The sequence below is a fragment of the Heptranchias perlo genome, chromosome 2 (genome assembly GCF_035084215.1).
Source record: "Heptranchias perlo isolate sHepPer1 chromosome 2, sHepPer1.hap1, whole genome shotgun sequence".
NCBI lineage: Eukaryota > Metazoa > Chordata > Chondrichthyes > Hexanchiformes > Hexanchidae > Heptranchias > Heptranchias perlo.
Genome location: NC_090326.1, coordinates 164,356,077 through 164,372,023, shown reverse-complemented (window position 1 = coordinate 164,372,023; position 15,947 = coordinate 164,356,077). Strand labels below are relative to the sequence as shown.

The following is a 15,947-nucleotide window of genomic DNA, read 5'->3' as shown; positions in this document are numbered from 1 at the left end:
GATGGTGTTGAGCTTCTTGTGTGTTATTGCAGCTGCACCCATCCAGGCAAGTATTCCATCACACTCCTGACTTGAACCTTGTACGTAGTGCAGAGGCTCTGGTGAGTCAGGAGGTGAGCCACTCACCGCAGAATACCCAGCCTCTGACCTGCTCTAGTAGCCACGGCATTTATGTGGCTGGTCCAGTTGAGTTTCTGATCAATGGTGACCCCCCGGATGTTGATTGTGGGGGATTCGGCGATGGTAATGTTATTGAATGTCTTGGGGTGGTGGTTAGATTCTCTCATTGAAGATGGTCATTGCCTGGCACTTGTGTGGCACGAATGTTACTTACCACTTATCAGCCCAAGCCTGGATGTTGTCCAGGTCTTACTGAATGTGGGCATGGACTGCTTCATTACTGGGGCAGAGGGAAGGAGGTGCCAAGCAGTGGTCAGCCACATAACCCGGAGGAGAGGGCTGAGAACTTAGAAGACAAGAAATGCCATGGCCAACATTCTATCTGAACTGTCCTCCCTCCAGGAAGATGCCTTAACACAGCCGAGGTCAGGAGCTATGCTCATGGAGCACGACCAGGATAAACCAATCGAGGTTTAACAAAAAAGTGTTTTTTTTAAGGCAGTGAGTTAACCTTTACTTATCTCCCTCCCACCTTCATATTTACTGTAGATCAAAGGGGAAACTGAAATTTCTGCCACAAAAATTTCAGAGGTATGAGGCAGTAAAATGTAAAAAAATTAGAAGTTTTTGGACTGGTTCTGAGATGTGATCATTTGTGCAGAAAGCTCGCAAGGGGTTGCATCATTTGAAATTACCTAGCTGTAAGCTTAAAAAAACTCTAGAGACTCAAACCACCTTCTTAGTGTATTCTAACACCATGCATTTTTTTGAATAAACATATTTTCTAACAAGTACTTTTGAAGTACTGATAATAAAATCTCTCTCTTCAGAATGCCTTAACGACAGTATTCAGAAGGATTGCAGTGAAGTCACCATTTGCCACTATGCTGATGACAGCATTGCCACTGATCTAAATGTTTTCAGTTCTAAATGGCACTGGTTGGCATCTGTACCAAAAAAATTAACATTTTCTCCAGGCTGCAATGTAAAACTGACATCCACGTATACAACAGAGTGACAGACTTTATAGGAATTCTTTCCATACAAGATGCTGAATCTTTCTATACAAGATGAAATAAAATCACTTGGATTCTGTCTGAAATGGTGGTGGAAGCAGATTCAATAGTAACTTTCTAAAGGGAATTGGATAAATACTTGAAGGGGAAAAATTTGCAGGTCTATGGGGAAAAAGCAGGGGAGTGGGACTGATTGGTAGCTCTTTTAAAGAGCCGGCACAGGCACGATGGGCGGAATGGCCTCCTTCTGTGCTACATGATTCAATAAACAGCTCAAAGAACATCTGCAATGAGATCAGCTTGTCATCCCCCATATTCAACGGCCACAATTAACCATTAAATCTCCTGCTAACCTTTACAAGAGCTGCTTCTCTCTGTGTCCTGGTCATACTGGAGTGGATACAAACAGCCTTTAGATTGGAAGGGAGTCCGGACACCTGTAGAAAAGGTACAAAGTAAGTATACAAAGTAAGGTGGCTTCACTTCAGTAACCTGACATAACACGAACACTTTTATGGATCCTTCCTAGAAAAATATGAAATATCCTCTTTATATCTGACACATGGTAAAGAAAACAAAAACATGTATTTATATAGCGCTATTCATTACCTCAGGACATCTCAAAACCAATTGAGTACTTTTGAAGTTTTAGTCATTGTTGTAATGTAGGGAAATGTGGCAGCCAATTTGCGTACAGCAAGATCCCACAAACAGCAATGAGATAAACGACCAGATAATCCGTTTTAGTGATGTTGGTTGAGGGATAAATATTGGCAGTAACACTACCTCATACAGAAGGCACACAGCTTAGGTCAGTAACAGAGAAGCAACTGAAAGTGGACTGGTACATCATCTGGCCGTGGGGGTGAAATGTACTTCATGGTATCATTTTGTAAGTCATGGGACTGAACAGAACTGGAGACTCAGATGACTCGTTTGGGTTCCTAATAGATGCTGTTTATTTTAATTTGAGAATGCAGCCAGGACTACTCTTTTAAAGAAAAACAAACATGGGCATAGAAAACTAAAAAGGAACTGAAAACCTCACCTGGTCATCCATCAACGAGACGAGAGGTGAAACCACCAAGGTGATGCACTTTGATCTTTTGGCGTACAGGTACGCAGGCAACTGGTAGCAAAATGATTTCCCCATTCCAGTGGAGAGCACAACCAAGGTGGAAAGTCCTAGTTTGGGGCAGAGAACAGAACCTACACTGTAACAGAGCATCAAGAATCCTAACAGCAACCCTGTATTTAACAGTGATTTTGACTTTTAATTAATTGATCGAGCTGAAGTAGGTTTACATGCTGAAGCATGTAAGAGATGTAGCTCATTTTAAAAAACAAAGCATTCAGGAATTGAGAATTCAGGACGGACTGGAACCTGGGCACTGGTAGATTTCCCTTTCCTTCCTTCCCGCCCCTTGCAGCTCCCAAATTCCACACTCAGTGCCTCTCCCTCTTCCCATAAGGTGTGTTAAAGAACTTAAAAGTCTGTTCCCAGTCAGGAACATGGCGCTGTAGTGCTTTCTTTGAGTGTGGGTTTCCACATGCTGTCGACAAATACATTATAAGCAGACTTCCCAGCTCAGTGCTCTTGTAAAACTTCCAGGGGGAGGGAATTCATGAAGGTTTACAGCCTTCATTCTCATTCACCACCTCCCATAATATTATAAGACCCCAATCCTCTCAAACAATAGTAATTCTAGTCACCCCAAAACAGTTCCCCACTCTACCCCTCCTGTCCTCCTGGACCTCAGCATCTCTCTCCAAAATTATTCCATACCTTTACTCCTCCTTCCCCCCACTCCCACTCTGAGTAGATCCACACCGTGCAACCATCATATTCTACTCTCACATCTAATGACCACCCCTCAGCCAATGGTCCCCCAGCCCACTAATCCCACACTTCCTTTCCTGAATACCCTCTGAGCCCAGCAGCCAATTGCTCCCAAACGCTTGACACATTGCTCCTGGACCCCACATTCCATTCTCGGTATGCTCACAGCCAGAATCCATCACCATGCTCCCATAACCCTCTATCACCATCCCAATTCTCCCACACCCTAAGACCACCCTCCCACTCTCAGTACTCCCAGACCTTGGAACTTCCCTCCCATTCTCTAGTCTGAAACCCAAGGATTCCCTCCCAATGCTCCAACACCCCCTATCCATTCCCACTGACCCCTGAATCAGTTTCCCAAGGGGTTAACCTCGGCATTCTCCGCTCACTTTTATCAGGTTCTATTGCAGCCTAACCAGCGGTCCTCAAAGGGAGGTGGGTCAACAAATAAGATAAGTGAAATAACAAAACTTACCTTAATGTGGAGCAGGAGTGCCTTCTCCTGACACCACAGCAGTATCATGGGCTGCTATGGGCCTGCACTCGACCACCTCCCGTTTGCCGCCCCCCCCAGACCTACCTGAGGGCTATGGCAAGCCCAAAGTAGTCATCTCCTAACCGAAGAGCTGCATTGGGACGCCTGATCCGCAGCTGACCAGATCCGTACAGATGAGGCTTAAGGCCCAATTTTGATCAGGCCTTGGGCCGATCTCTTTGGGAGCAGGGATCATTCCTGGCAACCAGCACTTCTCCAATTTCTCCCCCATGATCTTCCTCTTCCCCCTTGTGCCAAATGCCTCCTCTGTATCCTACACTTTGAAAAAGGCAAGACCTGAAATTGAGTACTCAATATGTACTCAAACATATAATAATAATTCTTCCATGATATTTTGTAATAAAATTTTACTTATTCAATCAACATAAATCAGTGACACTCAATCAATGCAAGCACTAGCAAAGGAGATATGCTAGCATTTATAATTTTAAAAAAGATGTGCATTTAAGAAATTAAAAAGAATTTTTTTTGGATAAGATGACTGATATATGCTGAAATCCTAAAAATCTCCAAATCATACACTCACGGTTCGCAACTGCTCCTCACAGCTTTATGTTTATCAAACAGTTCGATAAGTTTCTATAACTTCAGTTTCCTGTGAACTGAAATCTGCATCTTTATTCTCTGCTGTATTGAGATTAGCGTAGCACATGTCCAACAATTAGCCCTGATCGTGGTAATCTGCTTACTGGACAAATTTGCAGATGTCGACAACTTTTAATGGCGAATCGGATGATGGAGAATATCCTACCTTCACACCACTTTGTACAAATTAAAAATTATAAATATACTGGATAGTTGTTTATTAGCCATTTTCTGGTGGTACATATGTAAGCACTATGTATGGAGCTTTATAAGAAATAGGAGCAGGAGTAGGCCAATCGGCCCCTCGAGCCTGCTCCGCATACACCTCCCATACATATTAACAGCAAAAATGAATAAAACTCAAAAAAGCACTAGAAGGTTCCTAAATTATAAGGATGTACTCTTTTTGAAGTAATGCAGGTGGCTGCAGAGATAGCGGATGCATTGGTTGTGATCTTCCAGAATTCCCTAGATTCTAGAATGGTCCCAGCGGATTGGAAGGTAGCAAATGTAACACTGTTCAAGAAAGGAGGCCATGATGTGGAGATGCCGGTGATGGACTGGGGTTGACAAATGTAAAGAATCTTACAACACCAGGTTATAGTCCAACAAAAAATGACACGTAACCCCACCAGCGAATAGACGTTATCTGTTTCTAATACAACGGGTCATTTTCTGTCTTTCTCTTCCTATCGGATGTTTCTCCCTCTCTCTCTCTGTTTTGTGTTCTGGCCGTTTGTATATTCGGTGGTCCTGTAGGTAACACATCTCTGTCTGAACACTTTGATTGCCTTGACAACGGGCAGTTGGAAAGATTATCTGTAATCACCAGGTATTGTTCTCTGAATATAAATGCGAAAGGTTCAAGGATTTCCACATTCACCTGACGAAGGAGAAAGCCTCCGAAAGCTTGTGATTTTCAAATAAAATTGTTGGACTATAACCTTTCGGGGTATTCGGGGGTTCTGTAGGTGACACCTCTCTGTCTGAACACGGTGATTGCCTTGGCAACGGGCAGTTGCAGGGGCAGTCTGTAAACACCATGTATTGTTCTATGATGTATAAATGCGTAGGCTTCAAGGAGCTCCTGACATTTACCTGAGGAAGGAGGAAGCCTCCGAAAGCTTGTAGATTTCAAATAAAAATCGTTGGACTATAACTTGGTGTTGTAAAATTGTTTACGAATATAATCAAGGCTGAGATAGGTAGATTTTTGGGATATGGGGATCGAGTGGGAAAGTGGAGTTGAGGTTGAAGATCAGCCATGATCTTATTGAATGGCGGAGCAGGCTCGAGGGGCCGTAAGGCCTACTCCAGCTCCTATTTCTTATGTTCTAATCAGGCAATCCAAATGCTTACCATCTTCACACCTCAATAGATATTAGATGTGGCGGCAACAATTATATTTCCTTTCAGCATTTTCCACCAATCTAATTCACACGTGACCATAAATGGACATGACACATCCGTTTTAACAAATGCTGCATTCACGAACATTTCAAATGTTTTGCCTCCCCCTCCCACTGGCTTAGACAAAGGGAATCCTTTATCAGCCAATTCATGGACAATAACCTGCCTGGTTTATGCAAATGGAATGTCCCTGGTTCACCGTTTTTTTTGTTAAGTGAAAAGAGTAGCCTCCACTTTAAAACCGACTGATGTGAACTGTATGAATTCCAGGGAGACAGAAATTCCAATTTTTGCCACACGACTGATTGAAAGATCTACACAAGTAGCCGGATATAGATTACACATCCTCTCATTGTAGAGACACATCCCCTTACCTAAATCAAAAGAACTGAGGCATATGTTGGCAATAGGCAAAGTTTAGGGGCTCCCAAGTGAACACAAGGATACTATTGGGAGATTAATTGGCTATAACCTCACACCTTACCACCAATCTTCTCATGGGTAGTCTTAGTTGCACAACCAATTAGAGCATTGGCCAAATGGGAAGAATCCCACTTAGTGTACTGCTTATGCTCCTGGACTAGCAACCAAGATTTGAGAGTCCCACCATGGCAAAATGAGAATCAAATTCAATTAATAAAGTAATTTGTGGTCGAGCACCAAAGAAAATGAAAGTTGCCGGACTGTCACAAAAATCTAACTGGTTCACCAATGTCCTTCAGGGAAGGGAACCTGCCAGCCCTTCACGGTCTAGTCTGCACATGACCCAAATCCCATACGATGTCCTCCAAAGTGGCCCAGCAACCCACTCAGTTGTACAAACAATGCTATGAAGCAGAAGCCCCACCACAATCTTCACCATTAGAAGGTCTTCTCAGGGCAACTGGGGATGGGAAATAAATATGGCCTTGCCAGCATCACCTACATCCTGGAGAACAAACTAAAAAAAACACTACCTCCAGACAAGCCAGTCCATTTACAAAGCCCTAAACATATCTCTGTTGCCAAAAGAATCAGTCCACAAGCCACCAACTTTTTCAATCAGCAGGGAAGTGATTACAAGGTATAAATTGGCTCCCTGATGTTAAGGGAGAGTTGAAGATAGCACCCAGCCTAAATGCAATCTACACAAGGTGTACACAAAGTAATTTCTTATCAAGCTGGAGTTATTCTCCTTAGAGCAGAGTAGGTTAAGGGGAGATTTAATAGAGGTGTTCAAAATTATGAGGGGGTTTTGTTGGAGTAGATAGGGAGAAACTGTTTCCATTGGCAGGAGGGTCGGTAACCAAAGAGGACAGATTTAAGGTGACTGGCAAAAGAACCAGAGGTGATATGAGGAAACATGTTTTTTACGCAGCGGGTTGTTATGATCTGGAATGCACTGCCTGGAAGGGTGGTGGAAGCAGATTCAATAGTAACTTTCAAAAGGGAACTGGCCTCCTTCTGTGCTGTATGATTCCAAGTAATTGAAGAGATAGGAGGGACTGCACATACTACCACCATTAGTAAGTACGATGCTGAAATGTGAACCCGTGGCCTGAAAAATTCCTTTACTCACGTACCTGATAAAATCCTCATTATGGTCAATTCCTGCCCCGGTCTGAATGAACGGTATCCAAGCTCCGACAGAGCTTCATGCACTTCTGTTGGAGTAGCTGATAAAGAGGGTAAGAAACTACATTACTAAATGAAGCATAACCCAAATCCTTACTTTTACCTCATATTATTCCACAAATAAGAGCCTCACTTGACCCTATCCATTATTTACTCTGTCCTTGGTTCAATGGGAAAGGGCTATCAACTCACAGGATCAAAACTCAGCCATGATTGTTTGTGTTTCGTAATAAAAATTTATTTTTCATCTGGAATGCACTGACTGAAAGGGCGGTGGAAGCGGATTCAATAATAACTTTCAAAAGGGAACTGGATAAATACTAGAGGGGAAAAATTTGCAGGGCTATGGGGAAAGAGCAGGGGAGTGGGACTAATTGGATAGCTCTTTCAAAGAGCCGGCACAGGCACGATGGGCTGAATGGCCTCCTGTGCTGTATCATTTTATGATTTTTATTATGTGTACTGCGTGTAGTTCAACAATCCAGATTTCTAAACAAGTTGTCACTGCATTACCTGAATGTTCTCATATATAAAGTGCAAGTTAATGCTTTTGCTTTGATTCAATTGTTCAAGACATAATAAATGTTTCCCTAACAAACGCTGCATAAATTACATTGTTACAAGAGGATAAAATAAACCGGGAATCAGCAGAGATTATCCTGCACTCCTACTCCTGATGCAGAGCAAAGAGAATTGACGGGGAACAGCTGGCACTGCATGTATTCTGATCTTAATGGATCCTCAAACATTTCAAAATGCTGTGTCATTTATAAAAAAAACAATTAAAGGGAAGGTAAAGGGGCAGGGGACGCGATGGGACCGAGGTGGGGAAGTGGGACGATGGACTAGTGGGGATGGGAAAGGAAACTGCAGCTTCCACTGGAAAATGCAGCCTGCTGCCATTGGCAGATCCTTTCTCCACCAGACCTCACCACTGTTTGAGGAACCGAGTCCAATTGTAGTGCCCCAACTACTGGCTGTGGCTGAGATCAGCCGTGTCAGCACAGGCTGGTGTCCAACTTGGGACCCTCCTGCACAGCAACTTGAGCTCACTGAAGCAATGAAGAAGTCAGGATTTGATTTTTGAGCTACGACAATCATTCCTCGACCTCAATTTCTTCTCAGGGAAAAAAAAATTGAGATGGGAATTGATTTAAGTGTTTAAAAAATTGAGAACTAATGTGATGGAAGCAAAGTGTCTGAAACAATAAATGTTAATTTTGGACTTTATATCCATCCATGGGCTCACTAAAATCCACAAAAAATGTGTGTTACTGTAGCTTCTCCTTATTTTTTGTGGCTGGGAGGGGCGGGGAGGGGGGAAGGACATTAGTTCATTCAGAAACTATAACAAATTTCTTAAATTATATTACATTGCAATAGCTTCAACCAGTCGGTGGCTATGTACAGGAACAGCAGCATGACAGTTGTGAAACAGCCAGAATATGCTTTAAATTAGCACTACCCAGTAACAAGAATAAGCTAAGACAGCCTGGCACTACACAATGTAAAGCATCAGCTGCATATTAACGGCAAATGTGAAGACTACAATCCTTTTTTCTGTGTTTATACAAGCTTCATATGCACTGTCTGGTGCGGAAAGCTTACATAGACCACAGGGGGTGTTGAAACTCAATTAGATGTTGTACCTATGACCTTCCCATCCTCCCCAAGGCTGTACAGAGGCTCCATGGGCGGTGGAGCAGCCGGCTGCTCATACGTAGGACGAGTGGTGTTCAGGAGGACCTCAGCATCAGGCATCGGTTCAAGCCCCCTCCCTGTATCTTCTGGGGCTGAGATACCTGCAATAAACGTGGGATACCTCAGAACATTCTCCTGATTTAGGACTAGTTTACATAAAGAAATATTGGTCATGATTTTGAAATCACCAGCCTTAAACCGTAATTATAAAACCAATTGGATTGATTTTAACTGCTTCTGTCTGGTGGGAAACGGGCACCGGATTTACACCCCACCCAACTTTCCTTTCCACTGAAGTCAGAACAGTTAAAATTGACCCCAATGTTTTTTTTTGGTCACTTCCTAGATTACAGGCTTAAAAGAGAAACTCCAAGAAAATGACCCAAACAGGGGTGGACTGACCATAGATTTCCAGAGTGCCCCTGTGAATGGTTCCAGTGCGCTGTATTATCAACACCCTCCTTTGCCGGGAAAAATCCCGTGCCCTTTCAGGGGAGTCAGTCCGCCCATGGAACCTGAAGAACATTACTACTGTTTACCTGTCCTCTCCAAATCTGAAATGTGCCTTGAAATCCATTAACATTTTAAATAGGAAAGTTAATCATATGGTGGTGAGCGAAGGGAAAAACTTACTTGACCTCGTCCTCACCAATCTACCTGTCGCAAATGCATCTGTCCATGACAGTATTGGTAGGAGTGACCACCGCACAGTCCTCGTGGAGACGAAGTCCCGTCTTTGCACTGAGGACACCATCCAACGTGTTGTGTGGCACTACCACCGTGCTAAATGGGATAGATTTAGAACAGATCCAGCAGCTCAAAACTGGGCATCCATGAGGCGCTGTGGGCCATCAGCAGCAGCAGAATTGTATTCCAGCACAATCTGTAACCTCATGGCCCGGCATATTCCTCACTCTACCACTACCAACAAGTCAGGGGATCAACCCTGGTTCAATGAGGAGTGTAGAAGAGCATGCCAGGAGCAGCACCAGGCGTACCTAAAAATGAGGTGCCAACCTGGTGAAGCTACAACTCAGGACTACATGCATGCTAAACAGCGGAAGCAGTATGCTATAGACAGAGCTAAGCGATTCCATAACCAACGGATCAGATCAAAGCTCTGCAGTCCTGCCACATCCAGTCGTGAATGGTGGTGGACAATTAAACAACTAACGGGAGGAGGAGGCTCTGCAAACATTCCCATCCTCAATGATGGCGGAGTCCAGCGCGTGAGGGCAAAAGACAAGGCTGAAGCGTTTGCAACCATCTTCAGCCAGAAGTGCCGAGTGGATGATCCATCTCGGCCTCCTCCCGATATCCCCACCATCACAGAAGCCAGTCTTCAGCCATTCGATTCACTCCACGTGATATCAAGAAACGGCTGAGTGCACTGGATACCGCAAAGGCTATGGACCCTGACAACATCCCAGCTGTAGTGCTGAAGACTTATGCTCCAGAACTAGCTGCGCCTCTAGCCAAGCTGTTCCAGTACAGCTACAACTCTGGCATCTACCCGACAATGTGGAAAATTGCCCAGGTATGTCCTGTCCACAAAAAGCAGGACAAATCCAATACGGCCAATTACCGCCCCATCAGTCTACTCTCAATCATCAGCAGAGTGATGGAAGGTGTCGTCGACAGTGCTATCAAGCGGCTCTTACTCACCAATAACCTGCTCACCGATGCTCAGTTTGGGTTCCGCCAGGACCACTCGGCTCCAGACCTCATTACAGCCTTGGTCCAAACATGGACAAAAGAGCTGAATTCCAGAGGTGAGGTGACATCAAGGCAGCATTTGACCGAGTGTGGCACCAAGGAGCCCTAGTAAAACTGAAGTCCATGGGAATCAGGGGGAAAACTCTCCAGTGGCTGAAGTCATACCTAGCACAAAGAAAGATGGTAGTGGTTGTTGGAGGCCAATCATCTCAGCCCCAGGACATTGCTGCAGGAGTTCCTCAGGGCAGTATCCTAGGCCCAACCATCTTCAGCTGCTTCATCAATGACCTTCCCTCCATCATAAGGTCAGAAATGGGGATGTTCGTTGATGATTGTACAGTGTTCAGTTCCATTCGCAACCCCTCAAATAATGAAGCAGTCCGAGCCCGCATGCAGCAAGACCTGGACAACATCCAGGCTTGGGCTCATAAGTGGCAAGTAACATTCGCACCAGATAAGTGCCAGGCAATGACCATCTCCAACAAGAGAGAGTCTAACCACCTCCCCTTGACATTCAATGGCATTACCATCACCAAATCCCCCACCATCAACATCCTGGGGGCCACCATTGACCAGAAACTTAACTGGACCAGCCATATAAATACTGTGGCTATGAGAGCAGGTCAGAGGCTGGGTATTCTGTGGCGAGTGACTCAACTCCAAATCCTTTCCACCATTTACAAGGCACAAGTCAGGAGTGTGATGGAATACTCTCCACTTGCTTGGATGAGTGCAGCTCCAACAACACTCAAGAAGCTCAACACCATCCAAGATAAGATAAAGCAGCCCGCATTATTGGCACCCCATCCACCACCCTAAACATTCACTCCCTTCACCACCGGCGCACAGTGGCTGCAGTGTGTACCATCCACAGGATGCACTGCAGCAACTCGCCAAGGCTTCTTCGACAGCACCTCCCAAACCCACGACCTCTACCACCTAGAAGGACAAGAGCAGCAGGCACATGGGAACAACACCACCTGCACGTTCCCCTCCAAGTCACACACCATCCCGACTTGGAAATATATCGCCGTTCCTTCATTGTCGCTGGGTCAAAATCCTGGAACTCCCTTCCTAACAGCACTGTGGGAGAACCGTCACCACACGGACTGCAGCGGTTCAAGAAGGCGGCTCACCACTACCTTCTCAAGGGCAATTAGGGATGGCAATAAATGCTGGCCTTGCCAGTGACACCCACATCCCTTGAATGAATAAAAAAAAATCGCTACAAGCCTTGCTACGGGTTTGGGAGGTGCTGCAAGTGACCAATTGTGAACAATTAACGTGTGACTTTGTTAGTATTGATATCACTGAATTAGGTCACCAGGAGTATCTTTTCCCTCCACCCCATTTAAAATGCAGTTTCACAAAGCCTTTTCTTTTCTTTTTCTCCACCCCCTCCATATACTTATTACGATTTAAAAATGGACAGTTCATTGAAAAATAAATGACTTTGTCTTGCTCAGCTGTCTCTCTTCAGTGTCCTCTTACCCCTTGCAGTGCTGCACATGGATGTCAAACGTGCCACTTCCTCCAGGGTTGGTAATGGAGAAATGTCATTATCCATCATCTCAGAAGTTTCCACTTTCTCCTCAGATACTGCTTTAAGCCCAGTGTTAAATCCTGAGGGAAGGAATGACGTAACCAAGGTTACTGCATTGTCCAGGGATAAGAAGTGATGTTAAGCATCATTACTGCATTGTAAAATCTTCAGTCCAGATACAAGTTACATTAGCTAGGGTTGCTATACGATAAAGTGTTTATTCTAGCGATAAGGATTGATGCTAATTAAGGTGGTTTACTGCACACTGAGTCCCGAGAAAAGGAGTTTCATGTATTGTGACTGGAGAGCGGGTAAGGCAGCTCTTTGGTATTATTGGCTGTGGACCAACGTCAGAACGCCTCCTGCCTCACTTTCTTGGGTCTCCACCAGGCAGAGATCCAAATAGTGAAAGGCCACTGAAAGTGGGCCTCACAAGTTATATCCAGTCCCCATAGATTGGAGGATCTGAAAAAAGGATTTCCAGCAACCGTCGCCCACCTCCAAACAAGGAAGTTTTTTTAAAAATTAGTTCAGGGCCATCAAGGAGCATCACTGAGATGGGAGGCCAGTTAACTGCTGTTTCTGGACAGTGGCCAGAAAGCCCTAAAACCACTGGTCATCACTGTCAAGTTTCCTTCCCATTTTGGGCGCACACCCATTCCAAGGAGAGATTCTGCACAGGGCATGGTAATAACCTGAACCTTGAAATATGGGTGGGTTGACGTCCATTCAGGCTAAACACATTTCTACAGCACACTGTCTGAGTTACATTCGGTGTGGGGGTGGCTGGGGGGGGGTGGTGGTCTGGGGAACAGAGACGCTGATAAGTGGTCAGGAAAAATATCGGCCCCATAACGTTTGGACCAAGTGTAGTGACTTCCTTCATAGATTTTCCTGCATTATATATCTTCAGATTTGAGTTTTTTCTTGCTCAGTAGGTCACAGAGGCTATTTGTGTCTATATTTCTCCCCTCGGTCTGTAAACCACAGAAACTGGGACTGCATCTATGAAAAGTATCCCGCCGCTAGGACAAGATTTGTTTGTGACATGTTCCAGCATCCCTATCTCGGTGACAAGCTGCAAAAGCAGTCGGAGTTCTCACATTCCCATTTTTCAAAGTGAAAAAAAAAAATCAGAAGTACAGGCACCACCTGCTTCCACATCTAGCTGCCAAATAAAATCCTTACCCCCACCTCCTCAGCTCCAGCCAAAATAAATGAAAGACATTAAATCCACAGATAAATTTCTATAAAATCTGGTATACGGGTCACATCTTAAGTCCTCTAAATATAAGCAAATAGCTTCTGGAGACTTGGATAACACATCTCCAGTTTGATTCCAGCCCAGGTTTATAGGATGAAGATCTCCTTTTTCTGCTGGCTTCAGTGGTTCTAAGTGACATAAGCTGAGGCAGTCTCTACCCAGTCGCTAGCAGGCACAGAATAAAAACGTGCACAAATTACTACTGAATTCACAATCATAGAATAGAATTATAGAAAGGTTACAGCACGGAAGGAGGCCATTTGGCCCATTGAGTCCACGCCAGCTCTATGCAAGAGCAATCCAGCTAGTTCCACTCCCCGCCCTATCCCTGCAGCCCTGCAAATTTTTGCCTTTCAACTATTTATCCAGTTCCCTTTTGAAGGCCATGATTGAATCTGCCTCCACCACCCCCTCAGGCAGTGCATTCCAGATCCTAACCACTCACTGTGTAAAAAAGTTTTTCCTCATGTCACCTTTGGTTCTTTTGCCAATCACCTTAAATCTATGTCCTCTGGTTCTTGACCCTTCCACCAATGGGAACAGTTTCTTTCTATCTACTTTGTCTAGACCCTTCATGATTTTGAATATCTCTATCAAATCTCCTTGCAACCACCTCTGTTCCAACGAGAACAACCCCAGCTTCTCCAGTCTATCCACGTAACTAAAGTCCCTCATTCCTGGAATCATTCTAGTAAATCACTTTTGCACCCTCTCTAAGGCCTTCACATCTTTCCTGAAGTGTGATGCCCAGAAATGGACACAATACTCCAGTTGTGGCCAAACCAGTGTTTTATAAAGGTTCATCATGACTTACATATTTTTGTACTCTATGCCTCTATTTATAAAGCCCAGGATCCCATATGCTTTTTTAACCGCTTTCTCAACCTGCCCTGCCACCTTCAACGATTTGTGCCCATATACCCCCAGATCTCTCTGTTCCTGTACCCTTTTTAGAGTTGTGCCCTCTAGTTTATATTGCCTCTCCTCGCTCTTCCTACTGAAATGTATCACTTTGCATTTTTCTGCGTTAAATTTCATCTGCCACGTGTCCACCCATGCCACAGCCTGACTATATCCTCTTGAAGTCAATCACTATCTTCCTCACTGTTTACTACCCTTCCAAGTTTTGTCTTATCTGCAAATTTTGAAATTGTGCCCTGTACACCCAAGTTCAAGTCATTAATACATATCAAGAAAAGCAATGGTCCTAGTTAAAATAACAGGTGTCAGTTACCTCCACCGATTCCGCTTCCTTCCCAGCGTGTCCCCATATTAAGCTCCTCTTTTGAGCAAGTACGCAGGAACACGTGCAGGAAGGAAGTGAGGTCCTGTTTTAAATATGCAGATCGGGTCCAATAATGTAATCAGGACCCGATCTGCAATATCAACCAGAGGCCTGATCAGGGGTGGGGGTGAATAGTGTCAGCTCCTCCATCAAGCAAAACCTGCCCACGGTCCCCAGCTACGGCCTCCAGCTGTTTGCTCGCACTCCCATACGCCGCCGATGTGGCCGGCTGTCGGGCGGCAGACCGCATCATTTTATTTAAACGAAGCTCTGCCGTTGAGATAAGCAGAGCCTCCACGTCCCCGGTCTTGCCAAGTTTTTCGGCCAATTGCGGCCTCCCCGCATCCTCGTCTTTTTAAAAAAATTATGTCAAACCTCTGAAGCGGAAGAACTTAATCGCTATGTGTGTATTTACCTTGACCCCTGCAGTTCTTTGCCCAGTGACCTGTTCCTCCACAGCGGAAACACGTGTCTCCATTCCTATGAAATCGGCCACCACCACCACCACCAAAACGTTCCCCTTTCATCTGCAGTTTCTGCTTCCAGGCCTTTGGAAATGTGGAACACCAGAAAAATGTACATTAGTGAACTATGGCAGAACACAAAACGCTCTGACACATCATGTTAAACACTACTTGAGACTGATTTTTTTACTAGCAAACAAGCAGAAGTTTAATGTTGTTCATTTACATCACAAAGTAATAGTTAGTTCCCTATGTGAAACATTTCAGTGATGTGATTGCGTTATGTGAATGTTGTCTGGAGATTTACTCAAAGAAGTTTTTTTGGTAGACAGACCACATCACTGCCTGACAGTAAAAACATTCAGGTCCTTGGCCATTTTACAAGCATCTTTCTAGCACTGTAATCCTGCAGCGCTGCAAAGAAAATAATACAGCTGCAGTCTCGAGAGACAGAGTAAAATGCGGAGCATAATTTGCATGGTTTCCAAATTTCCGTATCAGCATAAACAAAGGGAGAAGGGAGAAGTTTATAGAGAGGACATCAAAAAAGTGATATGACTTATACACAGCAAAAGTCCATTCAAATACAGTACCTGGTTGCGAAGATATGCTCCTCTTAACACACCACCTCGGACATGTGATTTCTTCTTTAGGTTGATCCTCACAAAGTTTCCATCCTTTTTAGGAGGTGCGACCCTAAAAGATATTATAAGCAAAGACAAATTGGCAATGCCAGAGTAGACTGATCAAGCAGCCAGGGCTGAATCCGACTGTACTGTAAATCTCTAGTAATCAACAGAAATTATTTCTCAGTGAGCTTGCAGTAATAA

At 44.4% G+C, this 15,947-nt stretch overlaps 1 protein-coding gene across 1 annotated transcript in view; it reads right to left on the bottom strand.

Annotated features, from left to right (window-relative positions):
- The window catches only part of recql4 (RecQ helicase-like 4), a 63,298-nt gene that overhangs the window by 24,987 nt on the left and 22,364 nt on the right, over nucleotides 1-15,947 (bottom strand). Inside the window, exons 8-14 of the mRNA XM_067968644.1 lie at nucleotides 15,711-15,813; nucleotides 15,069-15,201; nucleotides 12,053-12,184; nucleotides 8,794-8,946; nucleotides 7,093-7,185; nucleotides 2,185-2,321; nucleotides 1,490-1,573 (exon numbers count right to left, since the gene is read on the bottom strand). Coding sequence (XP_067824745.1) covers nucleotides 1,490-1,573; nucleotides 2,185-2,321; nucleotides 7,093-7,185; nucleotides 8,794-8,946; nucleotides 12,053-12,184; nucleotides 15,069-15,201; nucleotides 15,711-15,813 — 835 coding nt within the window. The remainder of the gene's footprint in view (nucleotides 1-1,489; nucleotides 1,574-2,184; nucleotides 2,322-7,092; nucleotides 7,186-8,793; nucleotides 8,947-12,052; nucleotides 12,185-15,068; nucleotides 15,202-15,710; nucleotides 15,814-15,947) is intronic.